Source organism: Triplophysa rosa, linkage group LG25 (genome assembly GCF_024868665.1).
Source record: "Triplophysa rosa linkage group LG25, Trosa_1v2, whole genome shotgun sequence".
NCBI lineage: Eukaryota > Metazoa > Chordata > Actinopteri > Cypriniformes > Nemacheilidae > Triplophysa > Triplophysa rosa.
In genome coordinates, this window is record NC_079914.1 from 3,119,213 (window position 1) to 3,140,994 (window position 21,782).

General features: G+C 46.2%; 1 protein-coding gene across 3 annotated transcripts in view; it reads left to right on the forward strand.

Moving 5' to 3' along the window:
* The first annotated feature begins 2,428 nt into the window (after window positions 1-2,428).
* The window catches only part of LOC130549273 (mucin-2-like), a 48,476-nt gene continuing 29,122 nt past the window's right edge, over window positions 2,429-21,782 (forward strand). For all 3 annotated transcript variants that reach the window (XM_057326498.1, XM_057326496.1, XM_057326497.1), the window contains exon 1: window positions 2,429-2,608. In XM_057326498.1, the coding sequence (XP_057182481.1) occupies window positions 2,548-2,608 (61 nt within the window). In that variant the 5' untranslated portion in view covers window positions 2,429-2,547. The remainder of the gene's footprint in view (window positions 2,609-21,782) is intronic.

Sequence of the window (21,782 nt, forward strand, 5' to 3'; positions counted from 1 at the left end):
TTCTGCGAGCTGAGTGCTGTGGTTGTTAAGCTACTCTAGTCCACATTCTTAATTTCTTTTTATAGATTATCTTCCTCGTTACCATGTTTTCCTGTATTATACCACTTAACCTTATCTTTCTCTTCATTGTCTTCGTAACTTACTGTGGCTTTTTTTCCATTTCTCTACTTTCGGTGCTAAAGGCATTCTTACTTCTTCTGCATCCCACCCATCATCACAAAGCTGTCCAGACATTTGTCATATTCTTTCTGTCTGTTTCTTATCGTCTTTGGCTCGTCTGTGCTAAAAGCATATCTAACTTTTGCCATGACCAAACTGGGACATCCCTATTCATCACATTCTTTTTGAAATTCAGCCATTTTACACACAATTGTACTGTTCACAATCTTTTACAGCCTTATGTATTCCAATTTATAGTATAAGGTGGTCTTTGTGACAGTTTTCCAAATTAAGTCACTTAATTACTGACGCAACGTCTCAGTTTCTCAACGAGTCTCTGTGACGCAACGTCTTTTCTTCAATCGCCTTTATCCGTATTCACATTCAACTTTAACATTAACACACAACAAACAATTTGGAATATTCCTTTACGAGTTCGCCGACTCGAGGGACTCTAACCCGCAGAATTTACGATATTTTCAATCGAGGGCCTCAACCCGCAGAATTTACGATTTATTTCAATCGAGGGCCTCTAACCCGCAGAATTTACGATTTATTTCAATCGAGGGCCTCCTAACCCGAGAATTTACGATTTTTTCAATCAGGGCCTCAACCCCAAGAATTTATGTATTTTTCAACCAGGGACTCTAACCTGACAGAATTTATGGTTGACGCAACGTCTCACAATTTCCTTGTGTGACGCAACGTCTTACAGTATTGTCTTTTTAAATCTGATTTCTCAAAACTTCTCTTATACTTTACTTTTACTCATACGGAATGTTCATCAAATTCAACACAACAATTTAGGTATGTTCAATAGCAGAATTTTGATTAAACAGGCTTCTGCTTACCTTTTTATGTTGGTCGACCTGTGTGTTGAACCCGAATTCGTTCCGTTTTTTCCCAACGAAAATGGCAAATGTGCCCTCGTCTCTTGACAAATCACGTCACGGGTCACCAATTGTTGGACTTTTGAGGCAGTCCTGCATGTTCAAAAATTTGCACTGAGACGTTCTTCAAAATCGATTAGAAGTTCTATTATCAGATGTAAAAAGGGGTAACAAAGCTTTGGGTTGCCAGACGACCTCCTCACTCCACCACAAGCCAACAACCCAAATTATTCAAAAACACATATATTTATTTGGTATGTGACGTCGTTCACATCTTCTGACTCCTCCCCTGCCTTGTAAGGAGTGCTGCTCTCTCTCCACCAATCACCATGCATATCTGCAAAACATCTTTTTTGCATGACACATGTTTTGCAACGTGTGGTCAGTTGCTAATAAAGAGGAAGTGTCGTCTAGAGACAGTTTCATATTGCAAACAACATGTAAAAATACTTTCAGTAAAAAACTCAATCATCTAATGCTTTTAATTATGCAGCATTGTTTCTTAATCCTATGATTCAATAAGACACATCAAAACTCATGATTATACTTAAAACATATGCATTGGATTAATTCATAACATCCCTTCCTTATGAGACTCTTTGAGTGTGTGTGTTGTTAGTTAAAACTTGTCAAAACGAGCTGTTCTATTTCTGCAAGCTTGTTCCTCTTTTTTGTGGTTTCACGAATCCGGCACTTACACACAAACCCTCTATTTTATCTCTGTATTTTTCCACTAGATAAAACAGCAAGCAAACACATTAAAAGCACACAGCTTAATGATTTAATGAAAGAAAACACTTATTGATTATATTGGTAATTAAATCATACTTCTAACTGAATAATATTTCCACATGATCATAGCCTGCACCTATGTATCCTAAGATAAATAAGATACTGGCAGGCCCTACACTTTAAAAAATGCTGGGAATACATGTGAAATATATGTACAGTCGGCACACCAAAGCTCCTAAAAGTTAGTTAATATCATTTAAATTCAAATAACTTGTACAGTCAATTTGATTTTAACTTAAACATTTAAGGCAGCTTTTAAACTAAAATTAAAAAGTTGAATGCTTTACAGTGTACATAAATATAAATGAAAAGTGAAATGTTTCATTGAGAGTTCAATAACATCATTATATTAGAGAAAAGAAATGTTGAAGTTTGTAATACTTAAAAACCAAGACAGACAGAATAAAGGTACCTGTACCTAGTAATCTGTATGCATCTGAAACCACAAGCACAAGACCACAAAAGGAAACTACTCTTCGCTATTGTGGTGATTTTTAATAAACAAATGGAATGCTGGAACCACTGCATTCTATCATTCTATTATAAGAACCTGTTTCATTTCTTTTATAAGAACAGGTGGAGTTTATGAACAATCTTGTTAGGATGGTGAATGCTCTATCTATTTCTTAAAACAACTACAAATGTCCGGCTGCTTCTCTTTAGAAGTCATTGCTCTTGTATTTGTCTGCTCACAAACATTTGAAAGATGCTTAAATTACTTTTAATTGTTAGGCTGGCTTTACTGATCAGCAGATCAATACCAACAGGTAAGATGTCTACTTCATTCTACATATATGAATATGTGTCGCTGGAGCTGGCTGATCTGTGTATGAAGTGCATTGTGCAAGTTATGTTAGTGTGATGTGCAATGATGAGGAATAATATGTAAAATGCAACAACTGAAATGAGAATACAAAATGAAAGTATTCAAATGTATTTTATGTAGAATTTCATTACCATTGTTTTTCCAATTCGAGTATGTAATAATTAAGTAAGTGTGTCCAAACTTTACGCTGGGAAACACACAGAAACCCAGTCCATAGAGACCTTAAAAGTGATAGAGATCGTTTACTCACCCTCTTGTCATTTCAAATCTTTATGACTTTTCCGAAAAGAGAGTTGGTAACCGAACAGCACTGGACCCAATTCACTTCTATTTTATGGACACAAAGCCATTGCAAGTGAATGGGGTCCAGTTAACAACATTCTTCAAAATATCTACTTTTGTGTTCTGAAGAAGAAAGTCAAACAGGTTTGAAATGACAAATGGGTGAATAAATGACAGAATTTTTATTTTTGGGTGAACTATCACTTTAATATCATTCGGCCAGTTTATGTCAAACCAAATTTGATGTCAAACAGGTAAGATTTATTGATAGAACAGCACAAAAATAAAAGCACAAGCTGTCATCATATCTTAAGAGAACCCATATCAACAGTAAAAAATAACTGTAATAATTGTATTTTTTGAAACGTGTCATGTACCAATGAGAAACCAATCAGAGAGTAGATCCAAATGCAGTTTAGAATTTAATTAAATAAACAGAGCCAAAACAAACCAAGGTAATCCTCGAGCAACACAGGAACGTAAATACAAAGACTGACACCAAACAAAGGAAACACTAGGGCTTAAATACACTGGGATAACAAGGAAATAAGAAACACCTGGGGAAACTAATTAACACGAAAAACTACAAAAGACTACAAACATGGTACGCGAACAGGAAGTAGCCTAAAAGTCCAAAATAACGGGAACACAGAACAGATCATAACACATTACTTTAAGTATGTGTAACTAAATTGGTAAAGTTGTGAATCCTAATTATAGTACAGAAATAGAGTTATAGAGAGATTCAGTTACAAATGTATTAATTTTGCTTTTATATTTTATGACAACTACATTTCATTCATACAAATTTTTGGGCAAAATGCTCTCTCAGATGAGCGATGTTTGAAGCAATTGTTACAAGTATATTAATAGGGCAGTCGTGGCCTAATGGTTAGAGAGTCAGACTCGTGACCAGAAGGTTGTCGGTTTGATTCCCAGAGCTGGCGGGTAATGACTGAGGTGCCCTTGATCTGACTAATACGTCACTTTCACTTCAGTTTACATGACAATTATTTAAACATCATTAAAACAAAAATACATTTACTAAAAAAGCAAAATGATGCAAGATTTTATGTTGAGCATAACAAAAATACATTTTGCAATGTACAGTTACACACTTGTTACTGTCTAATCAAACACAACATCATATTTTGGTCGTGAACATACTCCTGGTAAACCATGTCAAAACAAAATTTGACTAGACATGAAGCATTTGTCTGGAACACAGTTTGGGGCCAGATTTATTAATCCATTTGTTAATATGATATAATAATCTACCTACCTACATACCTATCTGGTTACGCACGAGTACTGGTATTTCAGTTTTTTCTCCACAAACTAATTCCTCTGTACATACCAGAATACATAACCAAGGTGCAATAAATAGACACTGCTTCCCGTAATTATAGACAAAACCTGATATACAAGTTCATGTGCTCTGTATGTGTCATGGAAATAAAAAAGCAACATGTGGCATACATATGAGGTTACTGGAACATTTCATTGTTGTGTATGTACTGTATGTCAGTGTTTGCTATTGTAAAGAGCATCTTTAACATTCTACAAATTACCTGTTTTGAGGTATACAAATAAATACATCACTAGTTATACAATGATTCTTTGACCTTGTCAAAAATAAAAAAACATTACTATTGTAAATGCTTTTATAAGCCACAATATGGAATAATTTTGTTATGAAATATCCAAAAATCACTTGCACAGTGTGATATATTTCATGCAGTTGTGTACATTATCCCAAATGTTCCCAAGAATGTGCAAATCCAGAGAAACTCATATTTAAAATAATGCCCCGTCCTTTGTCTCCCTTGTATTTGTTGAATATCAGTGACTTAATATCCGTTGCTCCGCATTACAGTTTCCGGTTGTGGAAACTACGGCAACACGCAAATGCGGAAGTGGTTATGCAGCATCTGGGACGCAGCATCTGTTGTTCTGTTATTATGGATCACTATTACTCTTTGGCGAGTAAAGGAAACTCAAAAGCGTAAACGTAGGCCAAATGAGGCAAGCAGGCTTATGGACAAATGAAGAAATAAAACAAGGATTAATATCGGCGTGGCGTTTTCTGTCATGGTTCTGCCTCATCTTGTCATGTATTTCTTGGTCTGGTGGCAGAACCATGGCAGAACCTCTTGTTAGGTGTGGAGAGAAACATATTATTGTTCCCTTGACATAATATGCGTTCTCTCCGGTGTCCCGTCTCTAAGCCCCGCCTCTCGTTACCTCGTCAGCTTCTCCTTAGTTTTTGATCCTTGTCACCTGGCCGTCACCCTCCCTGTGTTATCATCCCTCGTTTGTTTTCCCCTATTTAAAGCCTCTGTTTTTCCTGTCCGGTGTTGGTTCATTGTTCAATGTTCCTGGTCCTCGTCGTGCCATATCCTGCCCTGTGTTTCCCTCCTTGAATCGTGTGGATTATCCGTGTTCCTGTTTATCGTGTTCGTTGTGTTTGTGGATTTATTATTTTGGATTACCGTTTTGTTCCTGGTTTGTTTTGTTCTGTTTTTCCCCCATCGTGGGTTTTTGTTTTCCATTTAAATAAATATATTTCTGTTAACCCTTTATCTGCCTGCATCTGGGTTCTCTGTCCCCAAACCGTGACAGTTTTCTAAATGGAGAGAGCTTCGCAACCAACTTGGACTCGACAGAGACTCCGCTCTCGCATGTGTTTTACAGTTTTTCTCAATCGCTTTGGCTCATTTCTCGAATGAGACTTTTTTTCTCAACACAATAAGTTTGGGTCTCTGCACAGTTAGTTCCCTTTCTGTCGGTCTCTCGACGTTGTGTCGAGCCGACAGATGGGGTTCGCTCTTGAGAACCTATCAACTTCTGACTAGTTTAGAAAAGGCCAATGAAATTGGCGAATGAAATTTGCATGCCGGACTCCGCCCCCGGATATCTGGGTATAAAAGGGAGACGGCGTGCTGCATTCATTCACCTTTTGTTCTTCGGCGCCTTCACACTGATCGACTTCGAGACTTCAACTCTACGCCGAATTACTGCTGGAACCTTACGACGTGATGCAGCGGACTGTCCCTTCCTGCAGCGACTTCCCCTGGGCATCTCGGCAGTGCCAGAAGTGTTCGAGTTTTTTACTCTAAAAGAGCCAATTTCTCGAGCGTGGCATGTCCCGCTGTTCTCATGGGTGCAACACACTCATCGAGGAGGGGGACGGACATGATGTCTGCTTCCAGTACGCTGGGGCAGACGTTGTGGATACGTCCTGCCCGCACTGCGGGCGGTTGACGATTCAGACGTTGCGTCACGGGTGGCTGTGTTCCCACGGGACTCGTCTGCTCCCCGTTCCGTGACGGCAGGACTACGGCCCTGCCATCCGCTACGGCAAGCAGCGAGGGTGATATGAGGATCACTGTGAGAGTTAATCCGCCAGCCACTGGCTCACGGACCGTTCGCACCTCGTCTCGCTCGTCTGACCATTCCCCAGGAGACGGTCCCACCGTCTTGTTCCTCAATCACGTATTTGGAAACGGTGCGTGATAATGATGAGATGTCCCTTGCAGCATCGGAGGGTGACGTACTGCCATCCGACTCCGGCGATTCCAAGGAGCTCCCTCCCTCGGGGGATCAAGCCCAGGAAGAAGCGGACGTTGATATGTCAGCCATGCTTTCCCGGGCCGCCCTGAGCGTTATGTTGCAGTGCCCGTACTGCCTCTCCTAGCGCTCGTGGCTGGTTACATGGTGCCCCGCCCCTAGTGCCGTGTTTTCCAGAAGTGCATGAGGAATTTAGTAAGACCTGGAACGCCCCCTCTCCAGCACGTTCACGTCTAACAAGTTCTGTCACCCTCTCTTCCCTCGAGGGTGAGGCAGCTAGAGGATACATCGATGTCCCCCAGGTGGAGTGTGCCGCAGTGGTGCACTCGTGTCCACAGGCGGCGGCCACCTGGGGGGCTCGACCTAGACTCCTGTCCAAAGCATGTAGGGTCTCGGCATCTCTCGTGTCGAGAGCTTACATTGCTGCTAGCCAAGCTGCCTCCTCTCTCCACGCTATGGCTCCTGCCAGGCCAAGGTGTTGAGAGAGCTCCACGAGGGTAAGACCGACCCAGCGCTTATGCAGGAACTCCGCGCCGCCACCGACCTCGCTCTATGGGCGACCAAGGTGACCGCGCGGGCCCTGGGTCGGGCGATGTCCACACTTGCGGTCCATGAGAGACACCTCTGGCCGAACCTTGCACAGATGAGTAACGCCGAGAAGGTCCGCTTTCTCGACGCACCCATCTCACAAGGGGGGGGCTGTTTGGTGATTCTGTCGACCCGCAGTTCTCGACAGTAAAGAAGCAGACAGAGGATATCAAGCATATCCTCCCGCGCCCTGACTCGGCCGCCTCGGCCGTCGAGTCCCGTGCACCATCTGCTTCCCAGCAGCCCTGGTCCTCTTCGACGCCCTCCGGCTCTGGCGCCCCCCACTCAGGCAGCCCCCCGGAAAAGACATCGAAGAGGAGACCATCGCCCCATCAGCAGCCGCGGCAAAAGCAGCGGCCCTCATGGGAAGACCCCGGGGAGATTGAGAATACCATCGGGCCCGACCCCAGCCATTCCACGCTGGGTGGTCGATCCGGGACGGTTCCTGCCCCGTCCCAACGGCCCACTCTCTTAAGAGTCCTCTCTCTCTGGGTGTGTATCACAGCCGCTCTCACCCTCTACACGACGGTGTTCGGCAACTCGACATTGCGTCACGGCGAGACCCAATGTCAAGGATAATTAGTAGCCCTCAGCACTCTCAATCGACAGTGCGTTGTGCTACATCATCGCCAGGCAGGTAAGTAGCAGAGCCGATCTCCTCCCAGGGGGCCTCCCCACGGCAAGGGATTCGCACTGCTCGCCATCGAACCACCCCCTGGGAGGTCGATGAAGCAGATCATACCCCTAGCCCCTGTCTCGGTCCCTGGGAGCCTGACTAGAGCCCCCAAACCGTCACAGGGCTACGGGATACGATCCGTCTCGGCTAATGCGATACAACTTACAAGACGCCCGCTCAAGTTCGGGACATCCTCTTACCTCCCTCTGGCCAAGATGTTCAACGTGTTCTGCAACCCATACTTCATTGTCATCAAAAAAGGGGGTTGCTAGATCTGCGTACCCCGAACAGGTACCTACTCAAGCTGCCGTTCAGGATGCTCCCGCAGAAGCGCATCCTGGCGTCTACCAGATGTCAAGATTGGTTCAGGGCAATCGACCTGAAGGACGCTTACTTTCATGTCTCGCTTTTGAGGGCGGGCATATCAGTACAGAGTCCTCCATTTCGGTCTGTCCCTGTCCCCACGAGTCTTTGCGAAGATCGTGGAAGCCGCCCTCACTCCCCTCGGGGAGAGAGGTGTGCGAGTACTAACTATCTCGTTGACTGGCTCATCTGGGCACACTCGCGAGATCTGTTGTGTACACACAGGGACCTAGTGCTCCGGCACCTAGATTGGTTGGGAACACAGGTCAACCGAGAAAAGAGCAAGCTCTACCCTGTGCAGAGCATCCTCTTTCTAGGTATGGAACTCGACTCTGTCTCCATGACAGCGTGACTGACTCAGAGCACGCTCAGTCAGTGTTGAACTCCTGAAACTTTCAGAGGCTCCTGGGCACATGGCATCCTCGGTGGGGGTGGTCCCCCTCGGGTCGATGCACATGCGATTGCTCCAACACTGGCTACAGAGTCGGGTTCCCTGGAGAGCCTGGCACACCGGCAGCAGGCGTATGGTCATCACGCCTTTCTGCCAATGCACCCTGACCCCCTGGTCTTCAATGACCTTATTGCGGACAGGGTCCCCCTAGGGCAGGGGCAAGGCATGTCGTGGTGACGACGGATGCCTCCCTGCAGGGTTGGAGTGCCGTGTGCAACGGGCACGCAGTGTCGGGGCGGTGGACGGGCCCCTGCTTGCGTTGGCATATCAACTGCCTAGAGTAGTTGGCTGTGCTACTTGCACTGAAGAGGTGGCAACCTCTCGTGCAGGGCAAGCACGTGCTGGTCCGGTCAGGACAGCACAGCTGCCGTGGCGTATATCAATCGTCAGGGTGGCATTCGCTCACGGCAGCTAACACGACTCGCCCGACGCCTCCTCCTCTGGAGTCAGCAGGTGATCAGCTCCCTGCGAGCCACACACATCCCAGGCGACCTGAATCAGACAGCTGATGCGCTCTCTCGTCAGTCGACGCCTCGCGGAGAGTGGCGACTCCATCCCCGCGCAGTCCAGCTCATATGGGAGCAGTTCGGGCCAGGCGCAGGTGGAACTGTTGCCTCCCTGGACTCCTCCCATTTCCGCTTTGGTACTACCTGACCGAGGGAACCCTCGGCATGGATACTCAACTCAACTCAACTTTATTTATATAGCGCTTTTACAATTTTCATTGTTACAAAGCAGCTGTACATGAGACACATTGACTACAAGCAAAACAATCAAAGTTGTACCTGCAAAAACAAGAAAAGGTTGAAAACACAGAAGACAGACACACCCACACACAAAACACTCCACACACACAACACGCACCAACACACACAGACACAGAGACACACACACACACGGATGCGCACGCACACACACACAACACACACACACACACACACACACGTACGTACACAGACAAGTACGCACACACACACACGCTCAGTGAGAGCACACATTTAGGATAAAGGAGAGAGAAGCACAGGTCAAATATAACAGATAATAAATTCCTATATGCAATATTAATTAAGTAAAACTTTAAGATTCTAAAGCAGCCCCCCCGGTCAGGCAGATAGTGCAAAAACAGTATGCAAACGGTGGCGAGGAACCCAAAACTCTAATCGAGAAAAAAAACCTCAGGAGAACCCAGGCCCAACCAGGGGATTCCAGTTCCCCTCTGGCAAAAGCTGCTGCCTCTGCACAAGCTCCAGAGAACTTGCACAACAAGGCTAAATAAAATAAATAAACTTAATAATAAAATAAATTATAGTTTAAGATTATCATTAATAATCTAATAGCATTTGAAGTTTTGTGGTGAAGACATGTCAAGAGACCGCGTCCTTCTTTATCCAGCTCTATCATCTCAGCTCTTGTCAGGTCCCCACTTCCCATTCTCCGCTCTACCATCAGGTCAGGCCATGAACTGCATCCTGCTCGCTGTGGTAACCTTGGAACAATGAGACAAGACTGGCTGAGAGTAGAGTACTGTTCTGTACTCTTTGATGCAACAAGTACATCAGTTGTGTTTTTGGTTCCGGTTGATCTAACTAATGCAGCCTAAACCCTCTGAAGATTTATATTATGGAAGAGTAGTGTATGCAAGATTAAAAAGATGCGTCTTTAGTCTAGATTTAAACTGACAGAGTGTGTCTGCCTCCCGGACAGTGCAGGGAAGACTATTCCAAAGTTTAGGCGCTAGATAGGAAAAGGATCTACCACCTGCACTTGATTTTGAAATTCTAGGTATTACCAACTGACAGGACGCCTGAGAGCGTAATGCACGTGAAGGACTGTAATACAAAAGGAGTTCATTCAAGTACTGAGGAGCTAAACCATGTAAGGCTTTATAGGTAATAAGCAAGATTTTAAAGTTAACGCGATGCTTTATAGGTAACCAGTGCAAGGTTGACAGAACCGGGCTAATATGTTCATACTTTTTTGTACGTGTAAGAACTCGAGCTGCCGCGTTTTGGACCAATTGGAGTTTTTGTAATAAGCCTGCAGGGCAACCACCTAACAGTGCATTACAGTAATCTAGTCTTGATGTCATGAATGCATGAATTAACTTCTCTGCATCTGAGATTGACAGCATATGACGTAGTTTAGATATATTCTTAAAATGGAAAAACGCAATTTTACAGGTGTTGGCGACGTGGCTCTCAAATGACAGATTACTATCGAATAGAACGCCAAGATTCTTTGCTGACGACGAGGGTTTTATGGAACATCCGTCAATAGTTAAACAGTATTCTTGGTTGTTACTTATAGCAGTTTTCGGTCCAATAAGTAACACTTCCGTTTTGTCCGAGTTCAGTAATAAAAAGTTGTTACTCATCCAGTTTTTTATATCGACTATGCATTCCATTATTCGATGGAACTGCTGTGTTTCATGAGGCTTCGAGGAAATATAAAGTTGAGTATCATCAGCATAACAGTGAAAGCTAACTCCGTGTCGCTTTATTATATCTCCTAGAGGTAGCATGTATAATGCGAAGAGCAGAGGCCCTAAGACTGAGCCCTGTGGTACACCGTACTGGACTTGCGATTTGCGTGACACCTCATTGTTTATTGCTACAAATTGAAAACGGTCGGATAAATAAGATTTAAACCATTTCAAAGCTATTCCCTTAATGCCGACATAATTTTCGAGTCTATGTAGGAGTGTGCTGTGGTCAATGGTATCGAATGCAGCACTAAGGTCTAGCAGCACCAATAACGAGATACAACCTCGGTCAGACGCCAATAGCAGATCATTTGTAACTCTGATCAAAGCAGTCTCTGTACTGTGACATGCTCTAAATCCAGACTGGAATTCTTCATTGATGTCATTCCTTTGGAGGAAGGAGCATAATTGAGTTGAAACTACTTTTTCCAGAACTTTAGATATGAAAGGTAGATTCGATATAGGCCTGTAGTTCCTTAGTTCTCTAGGGTCGAGTTGGGGTTTTTTGACAAGGGGCCTTATAACAGCCACCTTATATGCTTTAGGCACATGTCCTAATGTCAGAGATGAGTTAATAATACCAAGAAGAGGATCTATAATTTCTGGGAGCATCTCTTTCAGTAGATTTGTAGGTATAGGGTCTAGTATGCATGTTGTTGATTTAGATGATCTAATAATTTTAGACAGCTCATCTTGATCTACGGTATAAAATAATTGCATTTTCTCCTTAAGGGCGCTGTAGTTAGTTTGTTCAGCGGGTTTCACTTCTGATTGCATTGTTATAATTTTTTCTCTAATATCTTGGATTTTATATGTGAAGTAGTTCATAAATTCATCACTGCTATGCTGATATACAGGATCAGAAGTCACTGACGATTTATTTTTTGTTAATTTAGCCACCGTGTTAAATAAAAACCTAGGGTTGTGCTGGTTTTCTTCTATTAGTGATGAAAAGTAGGCGGATCTAGAAGTTATTAGGGCTTTCCTGTATTTTCGAATACTATCCTTCCATGCTGTACGAAATACCTCTAATTTAGTTTTCTTAAAGTTGCGCTCCATTTTTCGGGCCGCTTTCTTTAGAGCCTGAGTGTGTTCATTATACCACGGTGTGGGGCTGCCATTTTTAATCTTCTTTAAACGTAGTGGAGCAACTTTGTCTAGCGTTACCGAGAAGGTGGAATTAAAATTTTCAGTGGTAATGTCAAGATCTTCAACGTTATTTCTCATGATTTGAGACAATTCGGGCAGATTATCGAGAAACGCATCTTTGGTAGTTGAAGTTATTGTTCTACCATATTTGTAACAATGAGTTTTATTTGCAGCCGTAGGCCAGTGAAGCAAACATAATACCAGATAATGATCCGAAATGTCTTCACTCTGCTGAAGGATTTTAACGTCGTCCACCTTTATACCGTAAGACAGTATTAAGTCTAAAGTATGATTACGAAGGTGAGTGGGTCCTGACACATGTTGACTAATGCCCATGGAGTTAAGAGTGTCTTTGAATACCCTAGCGCACAGCTGGCCGCGGGGTAAGCGGAAGTACGCCTCCCCCCCAGTGAGCCTCATTGCACAGGTCTTGTGCAAGGCCACGGAAGAGGAGCATCAAGTGGTAATAGCCCTATTGGCCCAACCGGACTTGGTTCACGGAACTAAGGCTCTTGACAACAACTCTTCCCTGGCCAATCCCCCTGGCGAAGGACCTGCTTTCACAGGGGAAGGGGCACGTTACGGCATCCCAGGCAGACCCTTGGAACTTCCATGTCTGGACGGGATGAGGAGATCCTGAGTGGCCCACCCCCGGTGGTTGGGACATCACTCAGGCTAGGGCCTCGGCCACTAGGCGGCTATACGCCCATAGGTGGCGCCTCTTCTTGTCCTGGTGCTCTTCTCGAAGAGAAGACCCACGGAGTTGCTTGATCGGGAACGTGCTGTCCCTTTCTCAAGAGAGACTGGAGAGTAACCTCTCCCCCCTCCACACTGGGAGTGTATGTAGCCGCTACGGCCGCTCATCACGACCCAGTTGCTGGGAAGCCTCGGGGACAGCACGACCTGATCATTAGGTTCCTAAGGGGCGTGAGAAGGCGACCACCTCATCCGCACTCCATACCCTCTTGCGACCTATGTGGCAGGCCTCAAGAGGCCCCCCCTTCGAGCCCCTCGCAGCTGCCACTCTTTCTCACCTCACGATAAAGACGGCTCTCCTGATGGTGCTCACCTCCAAGAGGGTAGGGGACCTACAACCACCCTCCGTGTCCACAGATTGCCTAGAACTCGGGCCCGGTGAATCTCACGTAAACCTGAGACCCCGGCCCGGCTACGTGCCCAAAGTTCCCACCACTCTCCCGAGAGACCAGGTGGTGAACCTGCAGGCTCTCCCCACCGGGGAGGAAGACCCAACTCCATCCGTGTTGTGTCCAGTACACGCACTGCGCCTCTACTTGGACCACACGCAGAGCTTCAGAAGCTCTGAGCAGCTCTTTGTCTGTTTTGGTGGTCAGCAGAAGGGGAGGGCTGTCTCCAAACAGAGGCTGGCGCACTGGATCGTGGATGCCGTCGCTACGGCATACCGATATCAAGATCGCCCCTGCCCGTTAGGAGTGAGGCACACTCCTCATGGGCACTGGCTCAGGGCGCCTCTCTGGCAGACATCTGCAGAGCTGCGGGTTGAGCTACGCCCAACACCTCCGCGAGGTTCTAATACCTACGCGTGGAACCGGTGTCAGCCCACGTCCTGCAGGGCAACGTGTAGGACCGGCAGCCGGTAGAGCGTACGCCTGCGAAAGCCCTTCCTCCTTCCTCTAGGGGGATCAGCGGCTATTTCCGCCTCCCTTCTTTCTCCACTGGGTAAAGAACAGGCATTCCATCCATCACTAAGCACCTTCCTGGGGGCAGGCTGGGCAGAGCAGCCCTGTCTCCTTAGGCCGGGGAACAGTTGAGTTATCTACCACATAGCTCTAACCGGACCTAGTGCTCCGGACGTGGTAACCCCCCCCCCCCGTCCGTCCGTCTGATGTATCCTCATGAATGGTTCCCACCTCGGCAACCCATGACCTCCCTAGGTGGACCTCCACCTAACTCCTTCAGTCCGCACGTTTTCCCATGAGTTCTCCCCTGATGGTGAGACCATGTGGTGTCTCCACTAATTCCTCCCTATGGTAGGTAGTGGTCTCTGTAGCGTTTTTCCCCCAGGGGGAATAATGCTTACCCAGTGACCCTTACGGTGCCGGGCGGCTTCTCGCTGTTAGAGAATCAAGGCCTCCGCCCGTGACGGCCGGTGGCAGGGGCTTCCCACCTTTTCCTAAAAAGCTCTGGGACCCCCTACCTCTCCACTGGACGGTTACAATTTCTCGCTAGCGCTCATGTCTGACTCGCGCAGGCCAGTCAGCGTCGCTCCGCTAGAGATTGTGACGTGGCACAGCGCTGTGGCATTTTCCATAGGAACCCCATCTGTCGGCTCGACACAATGTCGAGAGACCGACAGAAAGGGAATGTCTTGGTTACGGATGTAACCTCAGTTCCCTGATGGAGGGAACGAGACGTTGTGTCCTTCTTGCCACAACACTGGCCACCTGCCGCAGCAGTCGAGGGATGCTCAGGCTCCTCAGACCAAAAGGTGAATGAATGCAGCACGCCGTCTCCCTTTTATACCCGGATATCCGGAGACGGAGTCCGGCATGCAAATTTCATTCGCCAATTTCATTGGCCTTTTGTAAACTAGTCAGAAGTTGATAGGTTCTCAAGAGCGAACCCCATCTGTCGGCTCGACACAACATCTCGTTCCCTCCATCAGGGAACTGAGGTTACATCCGTAACCAAGACGTTTCTTGTTCACATCAGACTTGAGTTTCTTTTTGATTTGTGCAAAGTGCAAATGCTTTGGCACATGTGTGCAAACAGAAAGTACAATTGTCTGCAGTTTGAACAACAACTAATTGCATATGGCTTGTTGATCAAAACTGATGAGTCGATTCTCACTTAAACTGTCAAACTCTTCACAACTTTTCAATCATTTTTCATTGTGTAAGCCGTCACATTCATTTACATTTACATTTACGCATTTGGCACACGCTTTTATCCAAAGCGACTTACATTGCATTATCCTATACATTTGTTTCTAAGTATGTGCAATCCCCTGGGATCAAACCCAGGGGCGGACTTACCCATTAGGCAAAGGTATGCAATCGCCTTGGGACCCGAGCTACCAGGGGCCTCCAAAAGGAAGGGGTGGACTTAACCAATAAGCCATGTCAGCAGCCACGTAGAGCCCCAAGTAATCATCAAAATAGACGGGATATCCCTGTTAACATTTACGTTATTACATCTGTACGAAGGCACCCCTTCGTACCCCCCCCATTATATATTAGAGTGGACAATGCCATTAGCACCGTATATGCGCGAGACGAGTTCGACACTAGCTAGAGAAACGCAGCGGCGGAATTAGTAGAACTGCCCACAGCGAGAGTGTCACTGTGTGGTACATTAGCTGCAAAGCGAAGTTAAAGTCGCAGGGAAATAAAACAACAAAGAAATGCAGCTACACTCCTGCGGAGAGGAAAAAAGATGATTTAGAAAAGATTGTTGCCAAAGTCTCTGCTTTTTCCCCACACAAACTCCACCGCTGCTCCTACAGCAGTGCCTCTCTCTCCCGCCAGACACAGCACTCTCCTGGCCATGAGCAATGATAATGTGCCGGTGAGTATTTCTCCATGAACACCGACAACACAGTTATAATGACTGACGATCAAAACAACTGTCAAACAAAGATGTGGTAGGAGAGGGCTAGTTCTAAGGTAGAAAGGTTGTTTGACAACGCTGCGCAGACCGATGGGCACATAAAGACATAATATAATAACATACAGTGCTAACGATTCGTACTGTACGCACGGCACTAGTACAGAAATTTGGTCACATTTTTTTCATCTGGGAATTCTTTTTTTTTTTTCAAATTAGTGAGTATCTGTGTTCATTAAGCTTAGTCTTCCCCTGTCACTTTGACTGGGGGTGAAAAGTTGTGTGCTTTGAGGAGGAAGAAAAATAAGGGTTGTAGTAAAGTAAAATGGCACATAGTTGGGGCCCCCATACATGGATTCGCCTAGGGCCCCCAAATCACTAAATCCGCCCATGATCAAACCCACGACCTTGGCGTTGTTATCGCCATGCTCTTACCACTGAGCTACAGGAAAGCTCAAAACGAGTCATTCAATTATAATTTATTTCATGAATGTTATTTTGTAGCTATTTTGTATTTTTGTGAATTTGTGGTAACATAAGAAATATGAAATGTACAGTAATTGGACAAGCAAGATTTCACTTTACATGTAATACAGTCAAACAAAAATAAACGTACTGTATAAATACAAATGTTCATATAGCCTACTTTTTTTCTATGTACTGTGGCGAGCAGACACGAGACGAACACTTTCAGCGAGGTTTTAAAGCCCCGGGGGGTGGTTTATTTACAAGGTTTTAAGGGTGAGGAGAATAGCAGAAGGAAAACTTGGGGAAATCGGCTCGTGCAGGTTCTTCCGGGTGCTCTGTGCGGTTGGTGAAGGATACGCAGTGCGGGGAGGTTTCGTCTGCTGGTCGTCAGGCGATCGTATCTTTGAAAGAAGGGAGACAGGATCAACACACACGGTAAGTATGGAGTCGTTGCTCACCCTCTCTCTCTGTCTTCTCCCGCTTTTATCCCATGAGCTGCAGGTGCTGACGACCAGCAGGTGTGCGGGATGATTGCCTTTGTATCCATGGCGACACTGATTGGGAAATGGGCGACTCGCCACAGTACTATTGACTCTTCTCAACAACAGGGATCTTAAGTTTTGAACTGAGTTCAGATTGAGATTTTGGCGGCAGTGGAGACTTGGGTGGGGACGGGGGTCTGATCTGAAAAATGTGACACATAAATTTGTACAAATAAAAAATTAATTCAGCATTTCTTAGTGCAGGTGTGTGTGTGAGTGAGTGAGTGTGTGTGAGTGTGAGAGAGAGATAATAATGTTGTTTATTGTAGGTGTTGGTAGCAGGTTTTGAGGCCTTCAGCACAGGGGTTGGGGGCTCCCATTTGAAACACAGTGGTTCCAGGCCAGCCAGTTTCACTGTCATGATGGATGACAGAGTTCCATCTAGTGCCAAGCGATTCCTGGTTTTGTTTAGTCAAAAGAGAATTTGTACGTCATGTGAAAGTTAAAACCAAAAGCAGCTACCTGGACAGACCAATAACCAAAATCTGTCTTTTATTGGAAGCAGAAGATGAATAATTATGGATTGAAGTTTGATGGACATTTTGCTTTAACATAAACTTTGATCTATGGATTTGACGAAAAATAACTGTTATGAACATTGAATACGTGATTATGAACATTTATCTCTTGGACTAATGTGATGAGACTTTTTCTCCTTTATGTTGGAAAATGAACATAGAGTAACCTCTCCCCCCTCCACACTGGGAGTGTATGTAGCCGCTACGGCCGCTCATCACGACCCAGTTGCTGGGAAGCCTCGGGGACAGCACGACCTGATCATTAGGTTCCTAAGGGGCGTGAGAAGGCGACCACCTCATCCGCACTCCATACCCTCTTGCGACCTATGTGGCAGGCCTCAAGAGGCCCCCCCTTCGAGCCCCTCGCAGCTGCCACTCTTTCTCACCTCACGATAAAGACGGCTCTCCTGATGGTGCTCACCTCCAAGAGGGTAGGGGACCTACAACCACCCTCCGTGTCCACAGATTGCCTAGAACTCGGGCCCGGTGAATCTCACGTAAACCTGAGACCCCGGCCCGGCTACGTGCCCAAAGTTCCCACCACTCTCCCGAGAGACCAGGTGGTGAACCTGCAGGCTCTCCCCACCGGGGAGGAAGACCCAACTCCATCCGTGTTGTGTCCAGTACACGCACTGCGCCTCTACTTGGACCACACGCAGAGCTTCAGAAGCTCTGAGCAGCTCTTTGTCTGTTTTGGTGGTCAGCAGAAGGGGAGGGCTGTCTCCAAACAGAGGCTGGCGCACTGGATCGTGGATGCCGTCGCTACGGCATACCGATATCAAGATCGCCCCTGCCCGTTAGGAGTGAGGCACACTCCTCATGGGCACTGGCTCAGGGCGCCTCTCTGGCAGACATCTGCAGAGCTGCGGGTTGAGCTACGCCCAACACCTCCGCGAGGTTCTAATACCTACGCGTGGAACCGGTGTCAGCCCACGTCCTGCAGGGCAACGTGTAGGACCGGCAGCCGGTAGAGCGTACGCCTGCGAAAGCCCTTCCTCCTTCCTCTAGGGGGATCAGCGGCTATTTCCGCCTCCCTTCTTTCTCCACTGGGTAAAGAACAGGCATTCCATCCATCACTAAGCACCTTCCTGGGGGCAGGCTGGGCAGAGCAGCCCTGTCTCCTTAGGCCGGGGAACAGTTGAGTTATCTACCACATAGCTCTAACCGGACCTAGTGCTCCGGACGTGGTAACCCCCCCCCCCGTCCGTCCGTCTGATGTATCCTCATGAATGGTTCCCACCTCGGCAACCCATGACCTCCCTAGGTGGACCTCCACCTAACTCCTTCAGTCCGCACGTTTTCCCATGAGTTCTCCCCTGATGGTGAGACCATGTGGTGTCTCCACTAATTCCTCCCTATGGTAGGTAGTGGTCTCTGTAGCGTTTTTCCCCCAGGGGGAATAATGCTTACCCAGTGACCCTTACGGTGCCGGGCGGCTTCTCGCTGTTAGAGAATCAAGGCCTCCGCCCGTGACGGCCGGTGGCAGGGGCTTCCCACCTTTTCCTAAAAAGCTCTGGGACCCCCTACCTCTCCACTGGACGGTTACAATTTCTCGCTAGCGCTCATGTCTGACTCGCGCAGGCCAGTCAGCGTCGCTCCGCTAGAGATTGTGACGTGGCACAGCGCTGTGGCATTTTCCATAGGAACCCCATCTGTCGGCTCGACACAATGTCGAGAGACCGACAGAAAGGGAATGTCTTGGTTACGGATGTAACCTCAGTTCCCTGATGGAGGGAACGAGACGTTGTGTCCTTCTTGCCACAACACTGGCCACCTGCCGCAGCAGTCGAGGGATGCTCAGGCTCCTCAGACCAAAAGGTGAATGAATGCAGCACGCCGTCTCCCTTTTATACCCGGATATCCGGAGACGGAGTCCGGCATGCAAATTTCATTCGCCAATTTCATTGGCCTTTTGTAAACTAGTCAGAAGTTGATAGGTTCTCAAGAGCGAACCCCATCTGTCGGCTCGACACAACATCTCGTTCCCTCCATCAGGGAACTGAGGTTACATCCGTAACCAAGACGTTTCTTGTTCACATCAGACTTGAGTTTCTTTTTGATTTGTGCAAAGTGCAAATGCTTTGGCACATGTGTGCAAACAGAAAGTACAATTGTCTGCAGTTTGAACAACAACTAATTGCATATGGCTTGTTGATCAAAACTGATGAGTCGATTCTCACTTAAACTGTCAAACTCTTCACAACTTTTCAATCATTTTTCATTGTGTAAGCCGTCACATTCATTTACATTTACATTTACGCATTTGGCACACGCTTTTATCCAAAGCGACTTACATTGCATTATCCTATACATTTGTTTCTAAGTATGTGCAATCCCCTGGGATCAAACCCAGGGGCGGACTTACCCATTAGGCAAAGGTATGCAATCGCCTTGGGACCCGAGCTACCAGGGGCCTCCAAAAGGAAGGGGTGGACTTAACCAATAAGCCATGTCAGCAGCCACGTAGAGCCCCAAGTAATCATCAAAATAGACGGGATATCCCTGTTAACATTTACGTTATTACATCTGTACGAAGGCACCCCTTCGTACCCCCCCCATTATATATTAGAGTGGACAATGCCATTAGCACCGTATATGCGCGAGACGAGTTCGACACTAGCTAGAGAAACGCAGCGGCGGAATTAGTAGAACTGCCCACAGCGAGAGTGTCACTGTGTGGTACATTAGCTGCAAAGCGAAGTTAAAGTCGCAGGGAAATAAAACAACAAAGAAATGCAGCTACACTCCTGCGGAGAGGAAAAAAGATGATTTAGAAAAGATTGTTGCCAAAGTCTCTGCTTTTTCCCCACACAAACTCCACCGCTGCTCCTACAGCAGTGCCTCTCTCTCCCGCCAGACACAGCACTCTCCTGGCCATGAGCAATGATAATGTGCCGGTGAGTATTTCTCCATGAACACCGACAACACAGTTATAATGACTGACGATCAAAACAACTGTCAAACAAAGATGTGGTAGGAGAGGGCTAGTTCTAAGGTAGAAAGGTTGTTTGACAACGCTGCGCAGACCGATGGGCACATAAAGACATAATATAATAACATACAGTGCTAACGATTCGTACTGTACGCACGGCACTAGTACAGAAATTTGGTCACATTTTTTTCATCTGGGAATTCTTTTTTTTTTTTCAAATTAGTGAGTATCTGTGTTCATTAAGCTTAGTCTTCCCCTGTCACTTTGACTGGGGGTGAAAAGTTGTGTGCTTTGAGGAGGAAGAAAAATAAGGGTTGTAGTAAAGTAAAATGGCACATAGTTGGGGCCCCCATACATGGATTCGCCTAGGGCCCCCAAATCACTAAATCCGCCCATGATCAAACCCACGACCTTGGCGTTGTTATCGCCATGCTCTTACCACTGAGCTACAGGAAAGCTCAAAACGAGTCATTCAATTATAATTTATTTCATGAATGTTATTTTGTAGCTATTTTGTATTTTTGTGAATTTGTGGTAACATAAGAAATATGAAATGTACAGTAATTGGACAAGCAAGATTTCACTTTACATGTAATACAGTCAAACAAAAATAAACGTACTGTATAAATACAAATGTTCATATAGCCTACTTTTTTTCTATGTACTGTGGCGAGCAGACACGAGACGAACACTTTCAGCGAGGTTTTAAAGCCCCGGGGGGTGGTTTATTTACAAGGTTTTAAGGGTGAGGAGAATAGCAGAAGGAAAACTTGGGGAAATCGGCTCGTGCAGGTTCTTCCGGGTGCTCTGTGCGGTTGGTGAAGGATACGCAGTGCGGGGAGGTTTCGTCTGCTGGTCGTCAGGCGATCGTATCTTTGAAAGAAGGGAGACAGGATCAACACACACGGTAAGTATGGAGTCGTTGCTCACCCTCTCTCTCTGTCTTCTCCCGCTTTTATCCCATGAGCTGCAGGTGCTGACGACCAGCAGGTGTGCGGGATGATTGCCTTTGTATCCATGGCGACACTGATTGGGAAATGGGCGACTCGCCACAGTACTATTGACTCTTCTCAACAACAGGGATCTTAAGTTTTGAACTGAGTTCAGATTGAGATTTTGGCGGCAGTGGAGACTTGGGTGGGGACGGGGGTCTGATCTGAAAAATGTGACACATAAATTTGTACAAATAAAAAATTAATTCAGCATTTCTTAGTGCAGGTGTGTGTGTGAGTGAGTGAGTGTGTGTGAGTGTGAGAGAGAGATAATAATGTTGTTTATTGTAGGTGTTGGTAGCAGGTTTTGAGGCCTTCAGCACAGGGGTTGGGGGCTCCCATTTGAAACACAGTGGTTCCAGGCCAGCCAGTTTCACTGTCATGATGGATGACAGAGTTCCATCTAGTGCCAAGCGATTCCTGGTTTTGTTTAGTCAAAAGAGAATTTGTACGTCATGTGAAAGTTAAAACCAAAAGCAGCTACCTGGACAGACCAATAACCAAAATCTGTCTTTTA